Source organism: Anopheles stephensi, chromosome X (genome assembly GCF_013141755.1).
Source record: "Anopheles stephensi strain Indian chromosome X, UCI_ANSTEP_V1.0, whole genome shotgun sequence".
In the NCBI taxonomy this organism is placed as follows: Eukaryota; Metazoa; Arthropoda; class Insecta; order Diptera; family Culicidae; genus Anopheles; species Anopheles stephensi.
This window is the reverse complement of record NC_050201.1, coordinates 22,204,146-22,227,330: the sequence shown is the minus strand read 5'-3', so window position 1 is coordinate 22,227,330 and position 23,185 is coordinate 22,204,146. Positions and strand designations below refer to the sequence as shown.

General features: G+C 41.6%; 2 protein-coding genes and 1 long non-coding RNA gene across 6 annotated transcripts; all 3 read right to left on the bottom strand.

The window, feature by feature from the left end:
• Positions 1–2,054: 2,054 nt before the first annotated feature.
• On the bottom strand, positions 2,055–5,254 carry LOC118508548. The gene is made up of 5 exons (XM_036048476.1): positions 5,208–5,254; positions 4,705–4,933; positions 4,554–4,633; positions 4,479–4,512; positions 2,055–2,323 (listed from the first exon to the last, which is right to left on the bottom strand). Exons 1-5 carry the CDS (start codon positions 5,244–5,246, stop codon positions 2,055–2,057), a joined length of 651 nt encoding a protein of 216 aa, XP_035904369.1. The 5' UTR covers positions 5,247–5,254.
• A 2,375-nt stretch (positions 5,255–7,629) lies between these two features.
• LOC118514824 lies at positions 7,630–12,688 on the bottom strand. 3 transcript variants are annotated; one of them, XR_004906814.1, is made up of 6 exons: positions 12,504–12,688; positions 12,094–12,443; positions 11,656–11,926; positions 11,496–11,566; positions 8,112–8,299; positions 7,632–7,997 (listed from the first exon to the last, which is right to left on the bottom strand). XR_004906814.1 is itself a non-coding variant. In XM_036061797.1 (5 exons), the coding sequence occupies exons 1-5, from the start codon at positions 12,664–12,666 to the stop codon at positions 8,288–8,290; spliced, it is 867 nt and encodes a 288-aa protein (XP_035917690.1). In that variant the 5' UTR covers positions 12,667–12,688; the 3' UTR covers positions 7,630–8,287. The 3 variants fall into 3 exon arrangements, 2 of the variants coding, with proteins under 2 accessions (XP_035917690.1, XP_035917688.1); XM_036061797.1 differs by having other exon boundaries at positions 7,630–8,299; XM_036061795.1 differs by lacking the exons at positions 7,632–7,997; positions 8,112–8,299 and having other exon boundaries at positions 11,195–11,566.
• Positions 12,689–13,516: 828 nt separating this feature from the next.
• Positions 13,517–15,924, bottom strand: LOC118515060. Of its 2 annotated transcripts, XR_004906952.1 has the most exons (3): positions 13,979–15,924; positions 13,816–13,894; positions 13,517–13,750 (listed from the first exon to the last, which is right to left on the bottom strand). It is a non-coding gene; the product is annotated as an uncharacterized LOC118515060 (long non-coding RNA). The 2 variants fall into 2 exon arrangements; XR_004906951.1 differs by lacking the exon at positions 13,979–15,924 and having other exon boundaries at positions 13,816–13,972.
• Between the last annotated feature and the right edge of the window lie 7,261 nt (positions 15,925–23,185).

The following is a 23,185-nucleotide window of genomic DNA, read 5'->3' as shown; positions in this document are numbered from 1 at the left end:
CTGTGAAAATAACGTTAGGTCTGTCGGTGACTGTGGCTTCCTCTGATGCTATGACGATGGCTATAGCTTCCGCTGAGAATATAGATGTATTTCAGGGAGCTTTATGCTGTTGCTGGTATTTGTGGAGAATATTCCACAGCCTGCAGAGCTGTCGTCGAATGAACCATCTGTATAAATCTTGTGAAAGATCTTATATTCCTCAGTTATGAGTTTTCGGAAGTGTTGCATTGCTTTTTGTTTGTTACCTCCCGCTCCAAGCAGTCTGTGTAAAGTCCAGTCGACATGTGGACTGTTACTAAACAAAGATCTTTCGGAGTTTTTGATGAGCTGGGCGATTTTTGGTATGTTTTGACCTGTCAGCTATTTAAACAGATCGTTGGATCTTTCAAGAAAAGACTCTGCTTGCACACCTTTTTCAAGAAGCCTGCCAGTTGCATTGACCATTTTCAATGCTATAACACATTCCAAAGGCAGCTGACCACTCTCACATAAAACAGCATTATTTGCGCTGGTTATAAAAGCCCCTGTTACTTTTTTTTAAAGCGGATTTGTAAAAAGGAGTCAGTTTGCAACCAAAGTTATTGTTGCCTATTGTGATAAATTCAATACCATATAGTAACTAAGGTACGAACCAACTGTTGAAGATATAGATAAGAGTCTTTCTAGACGATCGCGTTCTTCCGCAACCTAATAGCTGCAAAAGGAGTAGCCTTCCTTTGATACTTTTTTTATGTGAAGGTAGTGCTGGCGAAAATTTAAACGAGAGTCTATTACAATTCTAAGAATTTTGGCTGATCTTCCATTGGGAATAATGTTTGAATTATTTTTTATAGGTTTAAGTGTTCTGTTGTGTGTGTTATTACAAATGTGTAAAATTTTACTTTTTGAAGTGGATAAATGTAAGAAAGGAAAAGCGCTAGTGGTAGGGAGAGAGTGATAACGAGTTGCGAGAGAGAGAACGCGGAGCTTTAAAATCGGGAGCGCGGGTTAAGTGTGTAAAAGCCAGGCTACACGATGCGAGATTTCATAAAGATTTCGTCTAAAAGGGGGGGATTGGCGAAATTTTTACGTCAAAAACATTTCGGTTCATATAGCCGCGTTTAGGGCAACAAAACGCACACCCAGCAGCTGTCATTCGATGTATGCGAAATATTTCTGTCATTCCTCGCCATGTTTGTAAACATACAGGTAGTGTTGTTTGCAGTTGTTGATTTGTTTTCCGGCGTTGATTTGGAAATATTAAGGATTTTGCTGTGAAAAGTTTGCAATGGAAAATCTGTTGATGAGTGAAGAGTGGTTAGCTTCGTTATCGTGGGTTGTGGAATTGAATGAAGTGAATTTGCGAAGACGCAACAGGCAAATTGTGCGCAGGTGGTGGATGCGACCAATTTTTTCCGGCGGCAAGAAGATGGCAACCGCTTGCTGGATAATATTGTCGCAGAACAAGCCAACGAAACCGTCGTTAACTTTCTTCGAATGAAGAAGGAAGATTTTGATGTTTTGCTGCAAGCTATAAGGCCGGCAATAAGTCGCATGAACACCAATATGCGCGACTCCATCACAGCCCAAGAAAGGTTGCTAATTACGTTGCGGTATTTAGCAACTGGAGAAACCTTCAGTAGTTTGCAATATTTGTTTCGAGTGAGTATCTCGTGCGTGAGGGATATACTAAAACGAACAAATTATAACATCTTTGTATTATTTCAGGTGTCTCGTTCCTCCATAAGCAACATAGTAAAGAAGACGTGTGTCTGCCTTACAAAAACTCTACGATCATATGTGAAGGTAGGATTCGAATACGTTTCTTTCGAATTTGATTGTAGATCAATTGTACACCAACAAATGTACAACAATAATTTTGTCAGTTATGGTAAACCGTAATCTATTTAACAAAACTTACAACTATCCTACCAAAAAATCTAACTATATTTACAAACAAACTAATGCTAACTAAACTAATTACGCTAATGTAAACTAACTAACTAACTTACTAATTAACTAACTAACTAACTAAAAAAACCTAAACCTACACTATACTATGCTAAAGAAAAACACTACTCCCGGTTAGCACGTTTGGCCAAAACTAAATCTTCCGCATCGAGCATGGATCTCTGAATCCTCGACGTAACAAAATCTTGTTCTTCGGGTGAAAAATGTCGGAGAAATTCAGCGACCCAGCGGCCAAACGTGTTCTCCCGGGAGTGTGCATTCTCCCTTGTGGCCTCCATCAGCTGCTTGAGGGCCTCGCTCAACTCACTGCCCCCGCCATCATGATTTCTTCGACGACGACGCCGTTGTGGAGCATTGGTCGGGACAAGGGAACCTTGGGAAGGGAGCAACGAATCGGTGCGTAAATGAGAGTTAGGAGAAGAAGAGGGTGTGGTGCTAGGAAGAACGGCAGGACTGGGACGATGAGACGACGAGGGCTGTATGCACCGAAGGTTTGAAGGGCCGGGTCGAGGAGAAGAAGGCTGTATAGTTTGGAGGCCGGAAGGGCCGGCACGGGAAGAAGAAGGTTGGGCAGAGGTTCTAGAACTGTAGGAATGGTCAATTATGGAAATCGGGTTTGGTGGTGTTGTAGGTATCGGATGGGTAAAGGATTGGACGGTGGATGGCGCGGTCGAGATGAGGGAGTGCTGAGCGAGGCCCTCATCATGATCGTCAAGCTGAAATTATAAAAAAGAAAACAGATTAATACATTTTTTTTTATTCATGAAGAACGGCCTGGCCGTATTTCTATATTTAATTTTTATGCACTTGAAATTAATTATTCTTTTCATTTTCAGTTACCATCCACTAATGAACAATGGCTGGAAGTATCAAAAAGGTTTGAGCAGCGTTGGAACTTTCCCCATGCCATTGCAGCGATAGACGGGAAACATATTAACACCCGCGCTCCTGCACACAGCGGATCCAATTACTATAACTACAAAAACTTTTATAGTATTGTGCTTCTGGTAATGGTAGATGCAGATTACAATTTTATGATTGCTGATGCGGGAGGCAAGGGTGGGATTTCGGATGGAGGAATATTCAGAAACAGTAGATTGTTCCAAAAGCTTGAAAACAAGTTATTAAATATTCCAGATCCCGAACCATTGCGATTACCATATAAAATTCCAGTACCATATTTTATATTAGGAGACAAGACTTTTGCTTTTACTGACTACTGCATCCGTCCCTTTGGCGGGCTCCACTCACCTGGGAGCTACCAGCGCATTTTCAATTATAGACATTCGCGTGCTCGAATGCCCGTTGAAAATGCGCTAGGAATACTTGCAAATCGGTTTCAAGTATTGAAAGGACAAATACTTCTTTCTCCGGATGTGGCAAAACATATTGTTCTAACGACTATCTATTTACACAACTTTTTACGAAAAAATGCTTCAAGAACAACATACTCTCCACCATCCTCATTCGATAGAGTCATTGGCGAGAACGTGGTCCCTGGCGATTGGAGAGCCAATGATAATTTGGTAAATCTTCAATTTGTTTCGTCACGGACAGCTGATCGATTGATGAATGTTCGAACGCATATGGCTCTCGATTTTAAAAATAATTACCATCATTATGCTGCTTAGTCCCTGAAACTACATGACCCCTTTGCTACCACCAAACTATGTGCTCACCTCTCTTTTATTTAATCTGGGACGAGGTGGAAATCCGACATGATCACAGAACGTGATTCTAATTTATTATTATTCTAACTAATTTATTTATAACAACTTACCTGCTCCAGTATGCATGCTCTGCATTATGCTGCTTAGTCCCTGAAACTACATGACCCCTTTGCTACCACCAAACTATGTGCTCACCTCTCTTTTATTTAATCTGGGACGAGGTGGAAATCCGACATGATCACAGAACGTGATTCGTTTCTGAAGATTAGATTAATTATTCAGTTTGCTTAAGATAATGATTTCCTTTTAAAATGTGTTGTTGTGATATTTTCGTTCATTCTATTCACAATAAAAAATGTAAATATTGCTTTCTGTAAATTTTAGTTGCATAGAAAAAATCTTAAATGTTTAAATGTTTTAAAATAAAAATAACACCACTGCACTACATGGAAAGTTGAGAAACATTGAGTATACCGCTAAATGAACTCAGACCTGCACGCCTGAACAGATACGGTCATATAGTGTAACAGATCGACAAGTTTCCGTTGGCTCGATTTTAGTTGATGTCGGACACCTCTACAGCAGACCGTTGTCTTGGCCAGAGAGGCCAAGTTGCATGTAATAAGTAAGCATAACGTGATAAGTAAAATATACCAAACAACGCTACTTACTATGACATACAGGTATTTAAAAAATGATGTCACAAGATAAACAACATTGCAGACAGCGGCAGCGTATGATAGAAACCGCATCAGTTGATCCTACATTGCTATCACTACTATCAATTAGCCTACTATGCAATACGGTCATACCGTTTTATAAAGAATTTCAAACTAACTAATCTACTGATTGCAATACATCCTACGTTGTCCATGTCTGTAATGTTGCTAGCCTTTGGAAATTACATGAAATGTAAATAGAGGTTATACTAACCGTATCGGCATGGTCGTTGTCCTCCGTGGCATTCGCCATGAACATCATCGCCTCATAGGCGAACCACCTCGGCCGGAAAACTTCATCGTATGTTAAAAGAAGTAGAAAGATTACTTTAAGTTACTTAACTAATTAATTTATAACAACTTACCTGTTCCAGCATGCATGCTCTGCCGCACTTTCGACCGATATGATCGAAAGCTACATAGCATGTTGGTCCATAGGCGCTTAGCCTCAACGATTGTGGTTCCAACCTCCGTTGCGACGCAAGACCAAGCGTCGTTCTGCAAGTTGCGATTTTTGTAATTTCGCGAACTTTTTGTGTATATTATCGGCTGCCGTTCCACGGCATTTGCCAAACGCAGGCAGAGCTCCGTATTCTACAATTAAAAAACAATAATAGCAGTCACTAATTGCAGTTCAACAGCGGCTCCATTGAAGAACTGTATAATATCCTCGCACAACATAGGACGCCAACATGCACCATGCACTGGCAGCTGCCAGTGCAGCTGCAGCGATGCAATTCCACCATCCTCCATTCGCCATGGGAACTTCTAGCGTCGCTACATTAGTGGCACCTCAGGAGACCGCTACATATTGTTGCTTGGAAGAGGCGGCTTCCGTTTTCATCATGTGATAATGATTCGTACTCACCTTCTGAGCGTACGCACGTTGCGGCTTTGCATTTTCCATGTTCAAATTTATTCTAAAAACAAAAGACAAGAAAGTTATTTGCGAAGTAGCATGTACAATTTAAGATTTTTTATACCATACCGTAGCTTTGCCGGCTTTGTCGCGGTTTGTTTTGTTTTGGTTTATTCCCTCTTCTTTTTTTTCTCAATTTCAATTTTGATGATCTCGGCGAAGTGCCAAAAAGATTTCGCATGGATTTCAGCTCAAGGAGCTGAAATGTTTTTGACGTATAGATTTCGCATAACCCCCCCTTTTAAGCGAAATCTTTTTGACATCTCGCATCGTGTAGCCTGGCTTTAAGAGTTAGATTCGGAACGCGAAGCGAGTAACTTGGTGTGTACTGCCCGCATTACAGAGAGTAACTCATTTTGATGCCTCTCGCTACCCCTGACCCACACTTTCGAACGATCGCGCAACTTACTCGCACTCCGCAATCCCACTTCATGCCTGAACGCTTCCACCAGTAGTGTGTTTGCCGAATATTCTTCAAGAGCATAAGCTACCCTCACACTCCACCTCGATACTACCTTCCCTCTCCATTCCGGAACGCTCGTTCCGTTGAGGTGTTCGAAAAATTTCGCCTTGCGCTCGGCTTACACTCTCGCACTCTCACATAGTCCACCACTCTACGCTACTCCTGAATGCTCTCTCGTTCTATGTGTTGGAAATTCACACTTGTGGTAGAAGGTTTACCAGACAGATCACAGGTAGATAAACACCCGCATGACAGAGAGTAACTCATTTTGATGCCTCTCGCTACCCCTGACCCACACTTTCGAGCGATCGCGCAACTTACTCGCACTCCGCAATCCCACTTCATGCCTGAACGCTTCCACCAGTAGTGTGTTTGCCGAATATTCTTCCTGAGCATAAGCTACCCTCACACTCCACCTCGATACTACCTTCCCTCTCTATTCCGGAACGCTCGTTCCGTTGAGGTGTTCGAAAAATTTCGCCTTGCGCTCGGCTCACACTCTCGCACTCTCACATAGTCCACCACTCTACGCTACTCCTGAATGCTCTCTCGTTCTATGTGTTGGAAATTCACACTTGTGGTAGAAGGTTTACCAGACAGATCACAGGTAGATAAACAGTTTTCAACTTGGCTTGGCTTGGTGCGCATCCCGCATGACAGAGAGTAACTCATTTTGATGCCTCTCGCTACCCCTGACCCACACTTTCGAGCGATCGCGCAACTTACTCGCACTCCGCAATCCCACTTCATGCCTGAACGCTTCCACCAGTAGTGTGTTTGCCGAATATTCTTTCTGAGCATAAGCTACCCTCACACTCCACCTCGATACTACCTTGCCTTTCCATTCCGGAACGCTCGTTCCGTTGAGGTGTTAGAAAAATTTCGCCTTGCGCTCGGCTCACACTCTCGCACTCTCACATAGTCCACCACTCTACGCTACTCCTGAATGCTCTCTCGTTCTATGTGTTGGAAATTCACACTTGTGGTAGAAGGTTTACCAGACAGATCACAGGTAGATAAACAGTTTTCAACTTGGCTTGGCTTGGTGCGCATGAAAGTGGATTATAAAGCTTAAAATTTTATATTTTAAATACAAATATCATTCTTTTATAGTGTTTTTGGTGAAATAAACTTTAGCGTGTGGCTATTGAACGGGTTTAAGTGTATTCGCATGCGCGAAAGTGTTTGATCGTACTAGTGCAGTGAACCAAATAGTCGGTAGGTACCCAACCTAATGAAAGTGTGTATAGTTTTTCACGTTCGTTTTTCATAACTTTTATACCTTTTCTAATTTCAGTACAAATTTCACTGCTAGTTAAACGCAATCAATATTTTGTTTTGATCGACCAGCTGCTGTAAACATTCTGAATAAAACGTTCGATTGCATCGTAAATTGCTCCTTGCAACTAGGTTTCTAAGAATTGTTCTTTTATATCCATAACAGCTGTGCTTGGAGCGGGGAGCATCCAATACAGCAAAAGGAAAGAAAAAGAGAGCATGAGAACGAGTGCCGAGTACGCTCGCCGCTCACGCCCGGTCACTCAAGAAGGCTGAAACTCAAATGACTTTCAGCCCGAGTTTCAGCTTGCATGTTGCGCGACATCCTGTCAAGCGGGATGAAAGTGGATTATAACGCTTGGCAGGATGTCGCGCAACATGCAAGCTGAAACTCGGGCTGAAAGTCATTTGAGTTTCAGCCTTCTTGAGTGACCGGGCGTGAGCGGCGAGCGTACTCGGCACTCGTTCTCATGCTCTCTTTTTCTTTCCTTTTGCTGTATTGGATGCTCCCCGCTCCAAGCACAGCTGTTATGGATATAAAAGAACAATTCTTAGAAACCTAGTTGCAAGGAGCAATTTACGATGCAATCGAACGTTTTATTCAGAATGTTTACAGCAGCTGGTCGATCAAAACAAAATATTGATTGCGTTTAACTAGCAGTGAAATTTGTACTGAAATTAGAAAAGGTATAATAGTTATGAAAAACGAACGTGTGTGAACAATAAATGATAATTAGCGAGTATTTCAACCGTAGCACAATCAGAAGCGATGGCAAACCAGGGTAGCGAACAACCAGCCGCTAATCGATCAACGTCTGTCGAAGAAAAGTTGGACCGAATTTTGATGACATTAAACCACATGCAGCTAAAGTTGGATGAAAATATGAAGAACGTATCCAAAACGATGAGTGCAGTGGTCACAATGAAATGCCAACTAGATCATCTTATTGATAACTGGGTAGTACTGGCGCCGTCGTCATCAAACATCGATACTGGATCTGTAATGGAAAAAATAACGTCGGAAGAAGATATGAAGCGTTCAATGAAAAGTTTTCATGTGCGGAGTTTTATGACGAGGTAAAAACGCGAATGTGTAGTGCAATTTTAGTTACCTTCTACAAGCAGAGGTTACACGAGTTATTGTACGCATTGTTTTGTCAAATGTTTTTGACAAAATGCAGTTGAAGTGGGGATGGCCGGCCTAATCCAAAAATTCCGTTTTATGATAAGACCAACATTTTACGGCTGTTTCAGGAAGTTGCTTCTGTTGGTCCAAAGGTAATCGATGCTAAAATTGTTTCTGATTTCATAAAAATGAAATTAAAAAATGCGGCAAGCCGCGTTGCAATGAAACAAAAAATAAAATCAATAACACGTAATCGTTCAAAAGTCAACAAAGAAAATACTAAGTTAGAAAACATCTAATGTTAGTTGTAACAATAGCAACAATGAATTTACAAAGTACTTGTATGAATTTTAAAAACGAATTAATGTTAAGTTGTTAATGAATTATAATTGAATTTTATGAATTTTATTTAAATTAAAACTGAATCGTGAGTTGATATGAAATATTGTTTGTGTTTGTAATAAAATTTAATACCAACCAAAATCTTTCACCATTACTCTTATATTAGGGTGTAATATGTTTTTAGTATTGTTGAATGTACGGAATGTAGTATTGTCCGAAACGGAAAATCAACCACTGACCAGATCTTCACGATGCGGCAAATCTTGGAGAAGATGGCGGAGCAACAGCTCCACTCCTACCATCTCTTCATTGATTTCAAAGCCGCCTATGACAGCATAGCCAGGGTAAAACTGTACGACGCAATGAGCTCTTTTGGAATCCCGGCCAAGCTTACCAGGCTTGTACGAATGACAATGGCCAACATCACATGCCAGGTGAAGGTGGATGGAAAACTCTCAGGGCCCTTTGCTACCACCAAGGGCCTGCGCCAGGGAGATGGGCTCGCCTGTCTCCTCTTCAACCTGGCGCTAGAGAGAGCCATCCGTGACTAAGAGGTGGAAACTTCGGGGACCATCTTCTATAAGTCAATCCAGATCCTGGCATACGCTGATGACATAGACATCATTAGTTTGAGGCTCTCCTATGTAGCAGAAGCTTATCAAAGGATCGAGCGTGCGGCACAGAACCTCGGGTTGGAGATTAACGAGGCGAAAACCAAAATGATGGTGGCACCACCAGCGGCCCTGCTAACAAACACTGATTTACGCAGGGGTGATGTACAGATAGGTGACCGCACCTTCGAAGTCGTCCAAAACTTCACCTATCTGGGGTCAAAAGTCAGCACCGACAACAACATTGATGTTGAGTTACGCGCACGGGTGCTGGCTGCCAACCGGTCATACTACAGCCTGAGGAAACTTCTCCACTCTAAATACCTGTCGCGACGGACGAAGCTGGGACTGTACGGAACATTTATAGTCCCAGTACTCACATACGCCTCTGAGACATGGACTCTGTCCAAAACTGACGAAGCCCTCTTAGCCGCGTTCGAGAGGAAGATGTTCAGAAGGATTTTTGGCCCCGTATGTGTGGAAGGACAATGGAGGAGCCGCTACAACGATGAGCTCTACGAGCTGTACGATGATCTCACTATCGTACAGCGCATTACGTCGCCAGGCTCCGGTGGGCTGGTCACGTCATGAGAATGACAGCGGACGACCCAGCCCGTAAAGTCCTTTTAGGCCATCCACACGGACAGAAGAGGCGTGGTAGGCCCAAATTGAGATGGAGTGATGGCGTTGATGCGTCCGCCAGAACGGCCGGGATAACGGATTGGCAGACGACGGCGCTGAACCGTGAGCGGTATCGAGGATTGTTGCAGCAGGCCAAGACCGCAAAGCGGTTGTAGCGCCTGATAACATTGTTGAATGTATATATATTTTTTTAATTTGAAATGAATGATGAGGTCAACCATTTTACATGTACGATTGTAATGCGAATTCAAACGAACAACAGTGAAAGGTTTTAAAGATTTCTAAAATCAATATTCTAAAAGATAAATCAAATGATGACAAAAATGTCCCACCTCTTTCCCATGCACAGATTTGACTATTGAACGGAAACATAATCTATGAAGTAACGTGGGAATGATTAGAAAAACATGAAGAGCCCACAATTAACATGCTATTGTCTCAAATCTGTGCATTACCGTTATTTTTTTTCCGAGCTAATCACTGTTATCATCATGTGATTTAAGTTTGCAATTAACTAAGAGAGGTTAATGTGATTAGTAAATTAAATCTTACTTAATTTACGTGTTAGTTATTAAATCAAGCAAACTATTCAGGGGAACAATCAAACTATCAAGGGGAAAAATACCGTAGTAGTTGAAGGAATTGTTGGTTGAACAGGCCGGCGGGCAAGCGATTGGGATGGTAAGCGTATAGCAACTAATTTGCATTTAATCGTTTGATGGGGCAGCTCCACTCTGCGGCGAGGAGTGTTATTTCTTACTTTATAAATATATAAAGCAGTGGACGATAATTCGACAGGAGAGATAGTGTCCCCCTCTATCGAAACTTTATACATTTCTTCGCAGCATTCATATTGCAAACCAACTATTGTAAAGGATGATGATGATGATGATGATGAAGCTGATTCCTTAGCTTCTAAAAACTGTACAATACAGTTTACATGACTAAGGAACCATTGGTTTTTAAAATTGGCCGTAAGACAAAAATCATCTCTTACTTGCAAGCCGGAGCCGTTGGCCAACAACTTAGGATAGGTTGGTGTTATTATATGATAAGCCCTCTTAATATTTTCAAACTCTCTACCTCTCGTTTAACCTGCTCTAAACATCTATTGCCAGATCTAATGCAACGTTTAATAAATTGCAAATGGTTTTCAAAAACATAAGCTGAAATTTTATTTAAGGGACCAAACCTATCAACGTCATCATAAATGTGTATAAGGTTGTGGACATTACTGGTTAAGTTACTACGACCATAAAAATTGGCAAAATCTTTTACAAATTTATACAACATCTTTTTAGCAAGCGCCTAAAGATGATGGTGTTTTGTACTGGAGAAAATGGTTATTGCAGAGAAATAGAGCAGGAAATGATTAAAAGCCTCTTCCCACATAAAATCTTTAAACACAATTATGCTAACGTAATGGAGAAACGTGCGGAATTCTGTTGCCTTCCAATACCTCATAAACTTAACGTGCCGTAATCTTCTATTGATTTCTACCGGAAGCTGTGTTGAAATTAGAAAATCAGACACGTTTTCGTGTTGTTGGGCTGTCCATCTTCCAAAATCTAAAAAATTGTGCTCTACTAAACCTCTTGCTATCTTTTTTGTTACCCCGATATCTAATAAATGTAAACGTTCTGCTACAATTGAAACAAATCAAAGCAGCTAATATCTTCTAACGGTGATCGCCAACTTTTATGATGCTCTCTATCTTCCCTGTTCCTGAACCCTTCATCTGTACGCAACTCAGCATCCACATCAACAAAAATTACCTTGTTCGCTTCGTGCACTCCAACGCAGGAACATTTCAGGCAGCTATGTTTTCCAACGAAGATAATGGTAGCTAGAATGAAATATAATCGCCGATATTACCATATTGTCTGGCAAAATTATTATAAGTTGCGCATGCTAAACACATATTTGAATACTTACCGTTGACAAAACAGCGAGCAGGTGAATCCGTGATAAACATACATAGTTTAGTATGCACCATTTTATCGCCGAACATCAAACCTCTCTCATGCAGTTCATTTATTTCCGTCACGAGTGGCCGCAAATACTGCTCGATGTTGTCCGGCTTGGTGTATCCGCAATATGTCCCAACTAACATTACCGGGGCTTCTGGCAGTTCCTCAACCTTCATAAGAATCGGCCATAGTTGCCTTGCCGAACTATTATGAAGCGGTAATCCGTCGACGGAAATCTGAAAGGATAATTGATTAACAGGTGGGATATTGTCCCTGAGAAAAAGAAAATATTAATAAAAAAGAACTTAAATCTTATTACAAAGTGAACCTATGTGTATAACGCTGTTTCGATTCCCCTATACCAATATTGCCCTCCCGAGATTGGTTGAATTTCCAAACCGACTTGGGAAGGCGTTTTCAGCAAGGTGCGCGAATCCGTTGGCAGCAACACATTTAGTTTTCTTCGAAGTAGGGCCAGTATCATGTTGACGGTTGACCGCGATAAATTCTTCGTGACGGCAATATAACGAAGCCCTTCTGCCAGCGCTATGTTATCGAAGAAACTATAGGTGGTGTCGCTCTCCATGTATATATCTTCTACATCGTCCTGACAATCGTTGTCCTCGTGCACGTCGAAATCCGTATCGGATTCCTGATCCACGGAACTATATTGAACGCCTCTTTCATCACCTGCTACACCTCCCGAAGAATTAAAAGTGATCTTCTCGGTGTGATTGCCCGAAACTCTTTGACCTGTTGCAGCGTGCAATTGTCATTTTTATCATATTTAATGTAGTATTTACACGTGCTTACCAGTAGTGTTAGCATCCAGCTCCGGCCTTTGTACACTGGATACAACGCTTGGCCCCGGAAGATTGGCTTGCTGCTCCGCTTGCCATTCACGTTCTAACTGTTCCATGTACTGACGGCGTTTTTTGGACAAGCTTCCATCAGTCCGCATTTTTTTCGAAGCCATAGCTGTTTTTACACTTCACAAATAAAAATGGATTCTATATCACGGTTGTAGCAAGTAGAAATAGAAACATTTTAGTGAAAAACTATATACAATTTCATTAGGTTGGGTACCTACCGACTATTTGGTTCACTGCACTAGTACGATCAAACACTTTTGCGCATGCGAATACACTTAAACTCGTTCAATAGCCACACGGTAAAGTTTATTTCACCAAAAACACTATAAAAGAATGATATTTGTATTTAAAATATAAAATTTTAAGCTTTATAATCCGCTTTCATGCGCACCAAGCCAAGCCAAGTTGAAATCTACCTGTGATCTGTCTGGTAAACCTTCTACCACAAGTGTGAATTTCCAACACATAGAACGAGAGAGCATTCAGGAGTAGCGTAGAGTGGTGGACTATGTGAGAGTGCGAGAGTGTGAGCCGAGCGCAAGGCGAAATTTTTCGAACACCTTAACGGAACGAGCGCTCCGGAATGGAGAGGGAAGGTAGTATCGAGGTGGAGTGTGAGGGTAGCTTATGCTCAGGAAGAAAATTCGGCAAACACACTACTGGTGGAAGCGTTCAGGCATGAAGTGGGATTGCGGAGTGCGAGTAAGTTGCGCGATCGCTCGAAAGTGTGGGTCAGGGGTAGCGAGAGGCATCAAAATGAGTTACTCTCTGTCATGCGGGTATCATCTTTGCTTAACCATTGCTTAAAGGAAGATGCTCGTTAAGCAAACGTGCAACATCTTTTTGAGTGACCGTGAGTGATTTTGAGTGCTTTGAGTGCCTTTCCCCTCTTTCTTTCATTGCTGTTATTAATTTTGCTATTATTTTATGTTTTGAAGAATTTAAAGAATCATATTTGATTAAAACAACTTATTTATTCACTTTACACATTCAACACAATATAATTGGCCCAAAATAACACATTTAACTATGATTCGGCGGGAATTCAATTTCGATATAACTTCCGTGCCATGGGGCAGTTCCGAGCCGTGGAGCCGTTCCGTGCTGTTCTGGGAGCAATGAGAGAAGCCGGGAAGCAAATTAAGGCTCCTAGGAATAACGTTGGCATGTTGATGGGATGGCTGGAAGCTAGAAATAAGATCGAAATTACGTTGAAAATCTGTGGGAATCCGTTTGAACAAAATGCTCCTCACCTCACTGCGATACTGCGGTACTGCTGCCGTTGTTTGCAGCCAGTTTTCCAGCTCGGAACCATGTTGAAAGTTGTCTTTCCTGTTGAAGGAGATACTAGAAGCAGAATATTATTGAAATACTTACCATTAACGGTATTTTTGCAACCAAAAAACATCTTTTTACACCAATTTATTCTGCCAGAAGTTCCGGTGCTGTCCGCTGCTGTCAAACTCAATGAAACAATTAACCAAGGTTGATCAACGTATGACAGGGTTGATAGAAACCTAAACGTCATCGTTGTTGATTCAATAGTCTGAATTTAATTTGCAACGAATTTTCAACTGAAAAATCAAATTTTAATGGAATCAGTTAACATGCACAGCTATGTTAGTAAATGTTGTGCACGTTAGAAATTTATTTTCACAGCTTCTTGCAAATTATAGTGATTTATAGTAGCAATTTATAGTAGCACAATTATAGTAGAAATAATTTATTGTTTTTTTTTTAATTGGTTATGCACATAACATGACATAAGAAAACTTGGTGCTATGCACAGTCTTGTAAAATCAAGTATGTTTTCATTTCAACGTGCGAAGGTGTAACATTAGGTGTCCAGAAATAAATATAAATCGCCAGGCAATATATCTATATGAACAACAGTAAGTTACTATTTTCAAGGTCTATCTTTATGAATGATTGTTCCATAATATTTGTTTTTGTTTTAGGAAATGGATGCTGCCAATAATGCAAAGATATTGGAGGAGTTGCGACTCTTAAAAAATGCATCAGAGGCGCGTCTTGTGCAAACGGCACTGATTTCCAAGGTAGTTGCTGGCGTAGCCGTAACTTTGAATGAGCTAGTGGAGGTGGTTTCTGACAAAAACAAGGAAAACCACGAACCAGTAGTTTGCATTCAACGACCTGAATTTTTTGAAACCGTGTCCAGCAGGGATCAATTGGACAGTTTGGAGGCCTGTTTGTCCGTCCAGTCCAATGAAGATGCTTTGGTGACCTGGCTGGAAAGTAAAATAGATGCAACGGACAAAAAGCAGAGGATGCATGAGGCGTTCTACACTTTGTTTGCCCGGAAACTTTTAGTCGATTGTAGTTGGACAGGACGAGCACGAGACGGAGCAGAAAAGGTAGCATTTGTTGCTTATAGGAAAATGCTAACCGTACTAAAAAGAGTAGGTGTTGTCTCCAAGCATGATGCTGAGCGTTTCATTAAACTAAAACTTAAAAACTCGAAAAGCGCAAATGTGTCAAGGGGCATAACAAAAAGTGTAATACACAAACCGCATAACCGCAAAAAAGTAATAAAATGAAGCTTCAGTTTTCTTTTTATTTATATATTCAGTGAGACGTAGGCTTACAAAATTTCCTTAGCGCTTACCTTATGCTATTTGGTATTTAGTTTTAGCACATAGTTATATCACAAAAGAAACGCTAATATCATGATGAAAACAAAACGATGACGTGAACAAACAGATAATATATTCAATTAACAGTATCAGTTCTGGAAAGTGTGTAGCAAAGGGAATAACGCTATCGAATCAGGTTGTGGAGATACTCTAACAGGAAGTTGCAATAAAGATCGAGATGTTATGAATACAGGAACAAGCTTACATTTAACCGACCTATATGGCACTTCAACCCTACTTGTGGGAACGTTACATTTAACTTTAAATATGTAAATATCGATTGACGAAAGCTGTATGTCTGCTAACACATTGTCGTTGTCGGACACTGCATGAAATAGTTCCTCACAAGACTCTAAAAGATCACCTATTATGACAAACGAACTATCATTAGATTTTTTTACCTCTATCAACTTAACAATATTCCTCTCTTTAGTCAAAAACCACCTGTTCTGAAACTGTGTGTGGAGGGAAAAATCTTCGCTAATAAAAAATCTACCGTTTGCTTTTAGTTGTGGATATGATTGCACACGACCGTTATAGGCTTTGATTATGTGACCGCGCTCAATCAATCGGCCAGCAACCTGTTCAACGGTCTTGGTCCCCGATTTTACGCATTGTTTCACGAACCTCAAATTATTTTCGAATTCGTAGGCAGAAAACGAATCCAGTGGTCCTAACTTAAAAACTTCTTCTGCAATATGCTGGATATTATGCACATTGCTGTAATATTGTAATATGTAATATTTCGCAAAGTGTCTGACGAATTCGTCCAGCATTATTTTTGTTAGTGGCCAATGTCGCTGATGTTCCACTGACGAAAAAATTGTCAGTCCACAAAAATAGAACAAAAAATGATTGAAAGCTCCATCTTGCGAACAGAAATCTTTCAATAAAACAACGCTTGTGTAGTGCAAGAATGTCCGATATTCGGTAGCTTTCCACAACGGCAATTCATTTAGGGAATGTATTCTTCGGTTTATCTCAAAAGGAAGCCGTATTTTTGTCATGTATGTAGATACTGCTTCCTTCTGTCTAGGATAAACGTGAACAAAACGCTCAAACAAATTGGTTGTAAGCCCAACTAAAACTTTTTGGGTTACACCCTCATCTGCTAAGTGGAGCCTATCTGATACAGGAAAACCTTCGGCGGGCGGGTAGTGCGCTACGAGTATTTGCGCTCCCGCCCGCCCGCCCGCTTGACAGGATGTCGCGCAACATGCAAGCTGAAACTCGGGCTGAAAGTCATTTGAGTTTCAGCCTTCTTGAGTGACCGGGCGTGAGCGGCGAGCGTACTCGGCACTCGTTCTCATGCTCTCTTTTTCTTTCCTTTTGCTGTATTGGATGCTCCCCGCTCCAAGCACAGCTGTTATGGATATAAAAGAACAATTCTTAGAAACCTAGTTGCAAGGAGCAATTTACGATGCAATCGAACGTTTTATTCAGAATGTTTACAGCAGCTGGTCGATCAAAACAAAATATTGATTGCGTTTAACTAGCAGTGAAATTTGTACTGAAATTAGAAAAGGTATAAAAGTTATGAAAAACGAACGTGAAAAACTATACACAATTTCATTAGGTTGGGTACCTACCGACTATTTGGTTCACTGCACTAGTACGATCAAACACTTTCGCGCATGCGAATACACTTAAACCCGTTCAATAGCCACACGCTAAAGTTTATTTCACCAAAAACACTATAAAAGAATGATATTTGTATTTAAAATATAAAATTTTAAGCTTTATAATCCACTTTCATGCGCACCAAGCCAAGCCAAGTTGAAAACTGTTTATCTACCTGTGATCTGTCTGGTAAACCTTCTACCACAAGTGTGAATTTCCAACACATAGAACGAGAGAGCATTCAGGAGTAGCGTAGAGTGGTGGACTATGTGAGAGTGCGAGAGTGTGAGCCGAGCGCAAGGCGAAATTTTTCTAACACCTCAACGGAACGAGCGTTCCGGAATGGAAAGGCAAGGTAGTATCGAGGTGGAGTGTGAGGGTAGCTTATGCTCAGAAAGAATATTCGGCAAACACACTACTGGTGGAAGCGTTCAGGCATGAAGTGGGATTGCGGAGTGCGAGTAAGTTGCGCGATCGCTCGAAAGTGTGGGTCAGGGGTAGCGAGAGGCATCAAAATGAGTTACTCTCTGTCATGCGGGATGCGCACCAAGCCAAGCCAAGTTGAAAACTGTTTATCTACCTGTGATCTGTCTGGTAAACCTTCTACCACAAGTGTGAATTTCCAACACATAGAACGAGAGAGCATTCAGGAGTAGCGTAGAGTGGTGGACTATGTGAGAGTGCGAGAGTGTGAGCCGAGCGCAAGGCGAAATTTTTCGAACACCTCAACGGAACGAGCGTTCCGGAATAGAGAGGGAAGGTAGTATCGAGGTGGAGTGTGAGGGTAGCTTATGCTCAGGAAGAATATTCGGCAAACACACTACTGGTGGAAGCGTTCAGGCATGAAGTGGGATTGCGGAGTGCGAGTAAGTTGCGCGATCGCTCGAAAGTGTGGGTCAGGGGTAGCGAGAGGCATCAAAATGAGTTACTCTCTGTCATGCGGGCGCTTGACAGGATGTCGCGCAACATGCAAGCTGAAACTCGGGCTGAAAGTCATTCGAGTTTCAGCCTTCTTGAGTGACCGGGCGTGAGCGGCGAGCGTACTCGGCACTTGTTCTCACCATATTCTCATGCTCTCTTTTTCTTTCCTTTCGCTGTATTGGATGCTCCCCGCTCCAAGCACAGCTGTTATGGATATAAAAGAGCAATTCTTAGAAACCTAGTTGCAAGGAGCAATTTACGATGCAATCGAACGTTTTATTCAGAATGTTTACAGCAGCTGGTCGATCAAAACAAAATATTGATTGCGTTTAACTAACAGTGAAATTTGTACTGAAATTATTAGAAAAGGTATAAAAGTTATGAAAAACGAACGTGAAAAACTATACACACTTTCATTAGGTTGGGTACCTACCGACTATTTGGTTCACTGCACTAGTACGATCAAACACTTTCGCGCATGCGAATACACTTAAACTCGTTCAATAGCCACACGGTAAAGTTTATTTCACCAAAAACACTATAAAAGAATGATATTTGTATTTAAAATATAAAATTTTAAGCTTTAGAATCCACTTTCATGCGCACCAAGCCAAGCCAAGTTGAAAACTGTTTATCTACCTGTGATCTGTCTGGTAAACCTTCTACCACAAGTGTGAATTTCCAACACATAGAACGAGAGAGCATTCAGGAGTAGCGTAGAGTGGTGGACCATGTGAGAGTGCGAGAGTTGTGAGCCGAGCGCAAGGCGAAATTTTTCGAACACCTTAACGGAACGAGCGTTCCGGAATGGAGAGGGAAGGTAGTGTCGAGGTGGAGTGTGAGGGTAGCTTATGCTCAGGAAGAAAATTCGGCAAACACACTACTGGTGGAAGCGTTCAGGCATGAAGTGGGATTGCGGAGTGCGAGTAAGTTGCGCGATCGCTCGAAAGTGTGGGTCAGGGGTAGCGAGAGGCATCAAAATGAGTTACTCTCTGTCATGCGGGCGCTTGGCAGGATGTCGCGCAACATGCAAGCTGAAACCCGCTTGACAGGATGTCGCGCAACATGCAAGCTGAAACTCGGGCTGAAAGTCATTCGAGTTTCAGCCTTCTTGAGTGACCGGGCGTGAGCGGCGAGCGTACTCGGCACTTGTTCTCACCATATTCTCATGCTCTCTTTTTCTTTCCTTTCGCTGTATTGGATGCTCCCCGCTCCAAGCACAGCTGTTATGGATATAAAAGAGCAATTCTTAGAAACCTAGTTGCAAGGAGCAATTTACGATGCAATCGAACGTTTTATTCAGAATGTTTACAGCAGCTGGTCGATCAAAACAAAATATTGATTGCGTTTAACTAACAGTGAAATTTGTACTGAAATTATTAGAAAAGGTATAAAAGTTATGAAAAACGAACGTGAAAAACTATACACACTTTCATTAGGTTGGGTACCTACCGACTATTTGGTTCACTGCACTAGTACGATCAAACACTTTCGCGCATGCGAATACACTTAAACTCGTTCAATAGCCACACGGTAAAGTTTATTTCACCAAAAACACTATAAAAGAATGATATTTGTATTTAAAATATAAAATTTTAAGCTTTAGAATCCACTTTCATGCGCACCAAGCCAAGCCAAGTTGAAAACTGTTTATCTACCTGTGATCTGTCTGGTAAACCTTCTACCACAAGTGTGAATTTCCAACACATAGAACGAGAGAGCATTCAGGAGTAGCGTAGAGTGGTGGACCATGTGAGAGTGCGAGAGTGTGAGCCGAGCGCAAGGCGAAATTTTTCGAACACCTTAACGGAACGAGCGTTCCGGAATGGAGAGGGAAGGTAGTGTCGAGGTGGAGTGTGAGGGTAGCTTATGCTCAGGAAGAAAATTCGGCAAACACACTACTGGTGGAAGCGTTCAGGCATGAAGTGGGATTGCGGAGTGCGAGTAAGTTGCGCGATCGCTCGAAAGTGTGGGTCAGGGGTAGCGAGAGGCATCAAAATGAGTTACTCTCTGTCATGCGGGAACTCGGGCTGAAAGTCATTTGAGTTTCAGCCTTCTTGAGTGACCGGGCGTGAGCGGCGAGCGTACTCGGCACTCGTTCTCATGCTCTCTTTTTCTTTCCTTTTGCTGTATTGGATGCTCCCCGCTCCAAGCACAGCTGTTATGGATATAAAAGAACAATTCTTAGAAACCTAGTTGCAAGGAGCAATTTACGATGCAATCGAACGTTTTATTCAGAATGTTTACAGCAGCTGGTCGATCAAAACAAAATATTGATTGCGTTTAACTAGCAGTGAAATTTGTACTGAAATTAGAAAAGGTATAATAGTTATGAAAAACGAACGTGTGTGAACAATAAATGATAATTAGCGAGTATTTCAACCGTAGCACAATCAGAAGCGATGGCAAACCAGGGTAGCGAACAACCAGCCGCTAATCGATCAACGTCTGTCGAAGAAAAGTTGGACCGAATTTTGATGACATTAAACCACATGCAGCTAAAGTTGGATGAAAATATGAAGAACGTATCCAAAACGATGAGTGCAGTGGTCACAATGAAATGCCAACTAGATCATCTTATTGATAACTGGGTAGTACTGGCGCCGTCGTCATCAAACATCGATACTGGATCTGTAATGGAAAAAATAACGTCGGAAGAAGATATGAAGCGTTCAATGAAAAGTTTTCATGTGCGGAGTTTTATGACGAGGTAAAAACGCGAATGTGTAGTGCAATTTTAGTTACCTTCTACAAGCAGAGGTTACACGAGTTATTGTACGCATTGTTTTGTCAAATGTTTTTGACAAAATGCAGTTGAAGTGGGGATGGCCGGCCTAATCCAAAAATTCCGTTTTATGATAAGACCAACATTTTACGGCTGTTTCAGGAAGTTGCTTCTGTTGGTCCAAAGGTAATCGATGCTAAAATTGTTTCTGATTTCATAAAAATGAAATTAAAAAATGCGGCAAGCCGCGTTGCAATGAAACAAAAAATAAAATCAATAACACGTAATCGTTCAAAAGCCAACAAAGAAAATACTAAGTTAGAAAACATCTAATGTTAGTTGTAACAATAGCAACAATGAATTTACAAAGTACTTGTATGAATTTTAAAAACGAATTAATGTTAAGTTGTTAATGAATTATAATTGAATTTTATGAATTTTAGTTAAATTAAAACTGAATCGTGAGTTGATATGAAATATTGTTTGTGTTTGTAATACAATTTAATACCAACCAAAATCTTTCACCATTACTCTTATATTAGGGTGTAATATGTTTTTAGTATTGTTGAATGTACGGAATGTAGTATTGTCCGAAACGGAAAATCAACCACTGACCAGATCTTCACGATGCGGCAAATCTTGGAGAAGATGGCGGAGCAACAGCTCCACTCCTACCATCTCTTCATTGATTTCAAAGCCGCCTATGACAGCATAGCCAGGGTAAAACTGTACGACGCAATGAGCTCTTTTGGAATCCCGGCCAAGCTTACCAGGCTTGTACGAATGACAATGGCCAACATCACATGCCAGGTGAAGGTGGATGGAAAACTCTCAGGGCCCTTTGCTACCACCAAGGGCCTGCGCCAGGGAGATGGGCTCGCCTGTCTCCTCTTCAACCTGGCGCTAGAGAGAGCCATCCGTGACTAAGAGGTGGAAACTTCGGGGACCATCTTCTATAAGTCAATCCAGATCCTGGCATACGCTGATGACATAGACATCATTAGTTTGAGGCTCTCCTATGTAGCAGAAGCTTATCAAAGGATCGAGCGTGCGGCACAGAACCTCGGGTTGGAGATTAACGAGGCGAAAACCAAAATGATGGTGGCACCACCAGCGGCCCTGCTAACAAACACTGATTTACGCAGGGGTGATGTACAGATAGGTGACCGCACCTTCGAAGTCGTCCAAAACTTCACCTATCTGGGGTCAAAAGTCAGCACCGACAACAACATTGATGTTGAGTTACGCGCACGGGTGCTGGCTGCCAACCGGTCATACTACAGCCTGAGGAAACTTCTCCACTCTAAATACCTGTCGCGACGGACGAAGCTGGGACTGTACAGAACGTTTATAGTCCCAGTACTCACATACGCCTCTGAGACATGGACTCTGTCCAAAACTGACGAAGCCCTCTTAGCCGCGTTCGAGAGGAAGATGCTCAGAAGGATCTTTGGCCCCGTATGTGTGGAAGGACAATGGAGGAGCCGCTACAACGACGAGCTCTACGAGCTGTATGATGATCTCACTATCGTACAGCGCATTAGACTCGCCAGGCTCCGGTGGGCTGGTCACGTCATGAGAATGACACCGGACGACCCAGCCCGTAAAGTCCTTTTAGGCCATCCACACGGACAGAAGAGGCGTGGTAGGCCCAAATTGAGATGGAGTGATGGCGTTGATGCGTCCGCCAGAACGGCCGGGATAACGGATTGGCAGACGACGGCGCTGAACCGTGAGCGGTATCGAGGATTGTTGCAGCAGGCCAAGACCGCAAAGCGGTTGTAGCGCCTGATAACATTGTTGAATGTATATATATTTTTTTAATTTGAAATGAATGATGAGGTCAACCATTTTACATGTACGATTGTAATGCGAATTCAAACGAACAACAGTGAAAGGTTTTAAAGATTTCTAAAATCAATATTCTAAAAGATAAATCAAATGATGACAAAAATGTCCCACCTCTTTCCCATGCACAGATTTGACTATTGAACGGAAACATAATCTATGAAGTAACGTGGGAATGATTAGAAAAACATGAAGAGCCCACAATTAACATGCTATTGTCTCAAATCTGTGCATTACCGTTATTTTTTTTTCCGAGCTAATCACTGTTATCATCATGTGATTTAAGTTTGCAATTAACTAAGAGAGGTTAATGTGATTAGTAAATTAAATCTTACTTAATTTACGTGTTAGTTATTAAATCAAGCAAACTATTCAGGGGAACAATCAAACTATCAAGGGGAAAAATACCGTAGTAGTTGAAGGAATTGTTGGTTGAACAGGCCGGCGGGCAAGCGATTGGGATGGTAAGCGTATAGCAACTAATTTGCATTTAATCGTTTGATGGGGCAGCTCCACTCTGCGGCGAGGAGTGTTATTTCTTACTTTATAAATATATAAAGCAGTGGACGATAATTCGACAGGAGAGATAGTGTCCCCCTCTATCGAAACTTTATACATTTCTTCGCAGCATTCATATTGCAAACCAACTATTGTAAAGGATGATGATGATGATGATGATGAAGCTGATTCCTTAGCTTCTAAAAACTGTACAATACAGTTTACATGACTAAGGAACCATTGGTTTTTAAAATTGGCCGTAAGACAAAAATCATCTCTTACTTGCAAGCCGGAGCCGTTGGCCAACAACTTAGGATAGGTTGGTGTTATTATATGATAAGCCCTCTTAATATTTTC

Bases quoted from the DNA above. Each gene is read 5' to 3' on its own strand.
- LOC118508548 (XM_036048476.1), bottom strand. From the start codon at position 5,246: ATGGAAAATGCAAAGCCGCAACGTGCGTACGCTCAGAAG. The intron at 4,634-4,704 runs GTAAGTTGTTAT...CATACGATGAAG, and splicing joins GAGCATGCATGCTGGAACAG to TTTTCCGGCCGAGGTGGTTC. The intron at 2,324-4,478 runs GTATTGCAATCA...TCCCTTCCCAAG, and splicing joins AGACATGGACAACGTAGGAT to GTTCCCTTGTCCCGACCAAT.
- LOC118514824 (XM_036061795.1), bottom strand. From the start codon at position 12,666: ATGGCTTCGAAAAAAATGCGGACTGATGGAAGCTTGTCCAAAAAACGC. The intron at 11,927-12,093 runs GTCGGTTTGGAA...TTATCCTTTCAG, and splicing joins TGCTGAAAACGCCTTCCCAA to ATTTCCGTCGACGGATTACC. The intron at 11,567-11,655 runs GTAAGTATTCAA...ATTTCATTCTAG, and splicing joins TGCTCGCTGTTTTGTCAACG to CTACCATTATCTTCGTTGGA.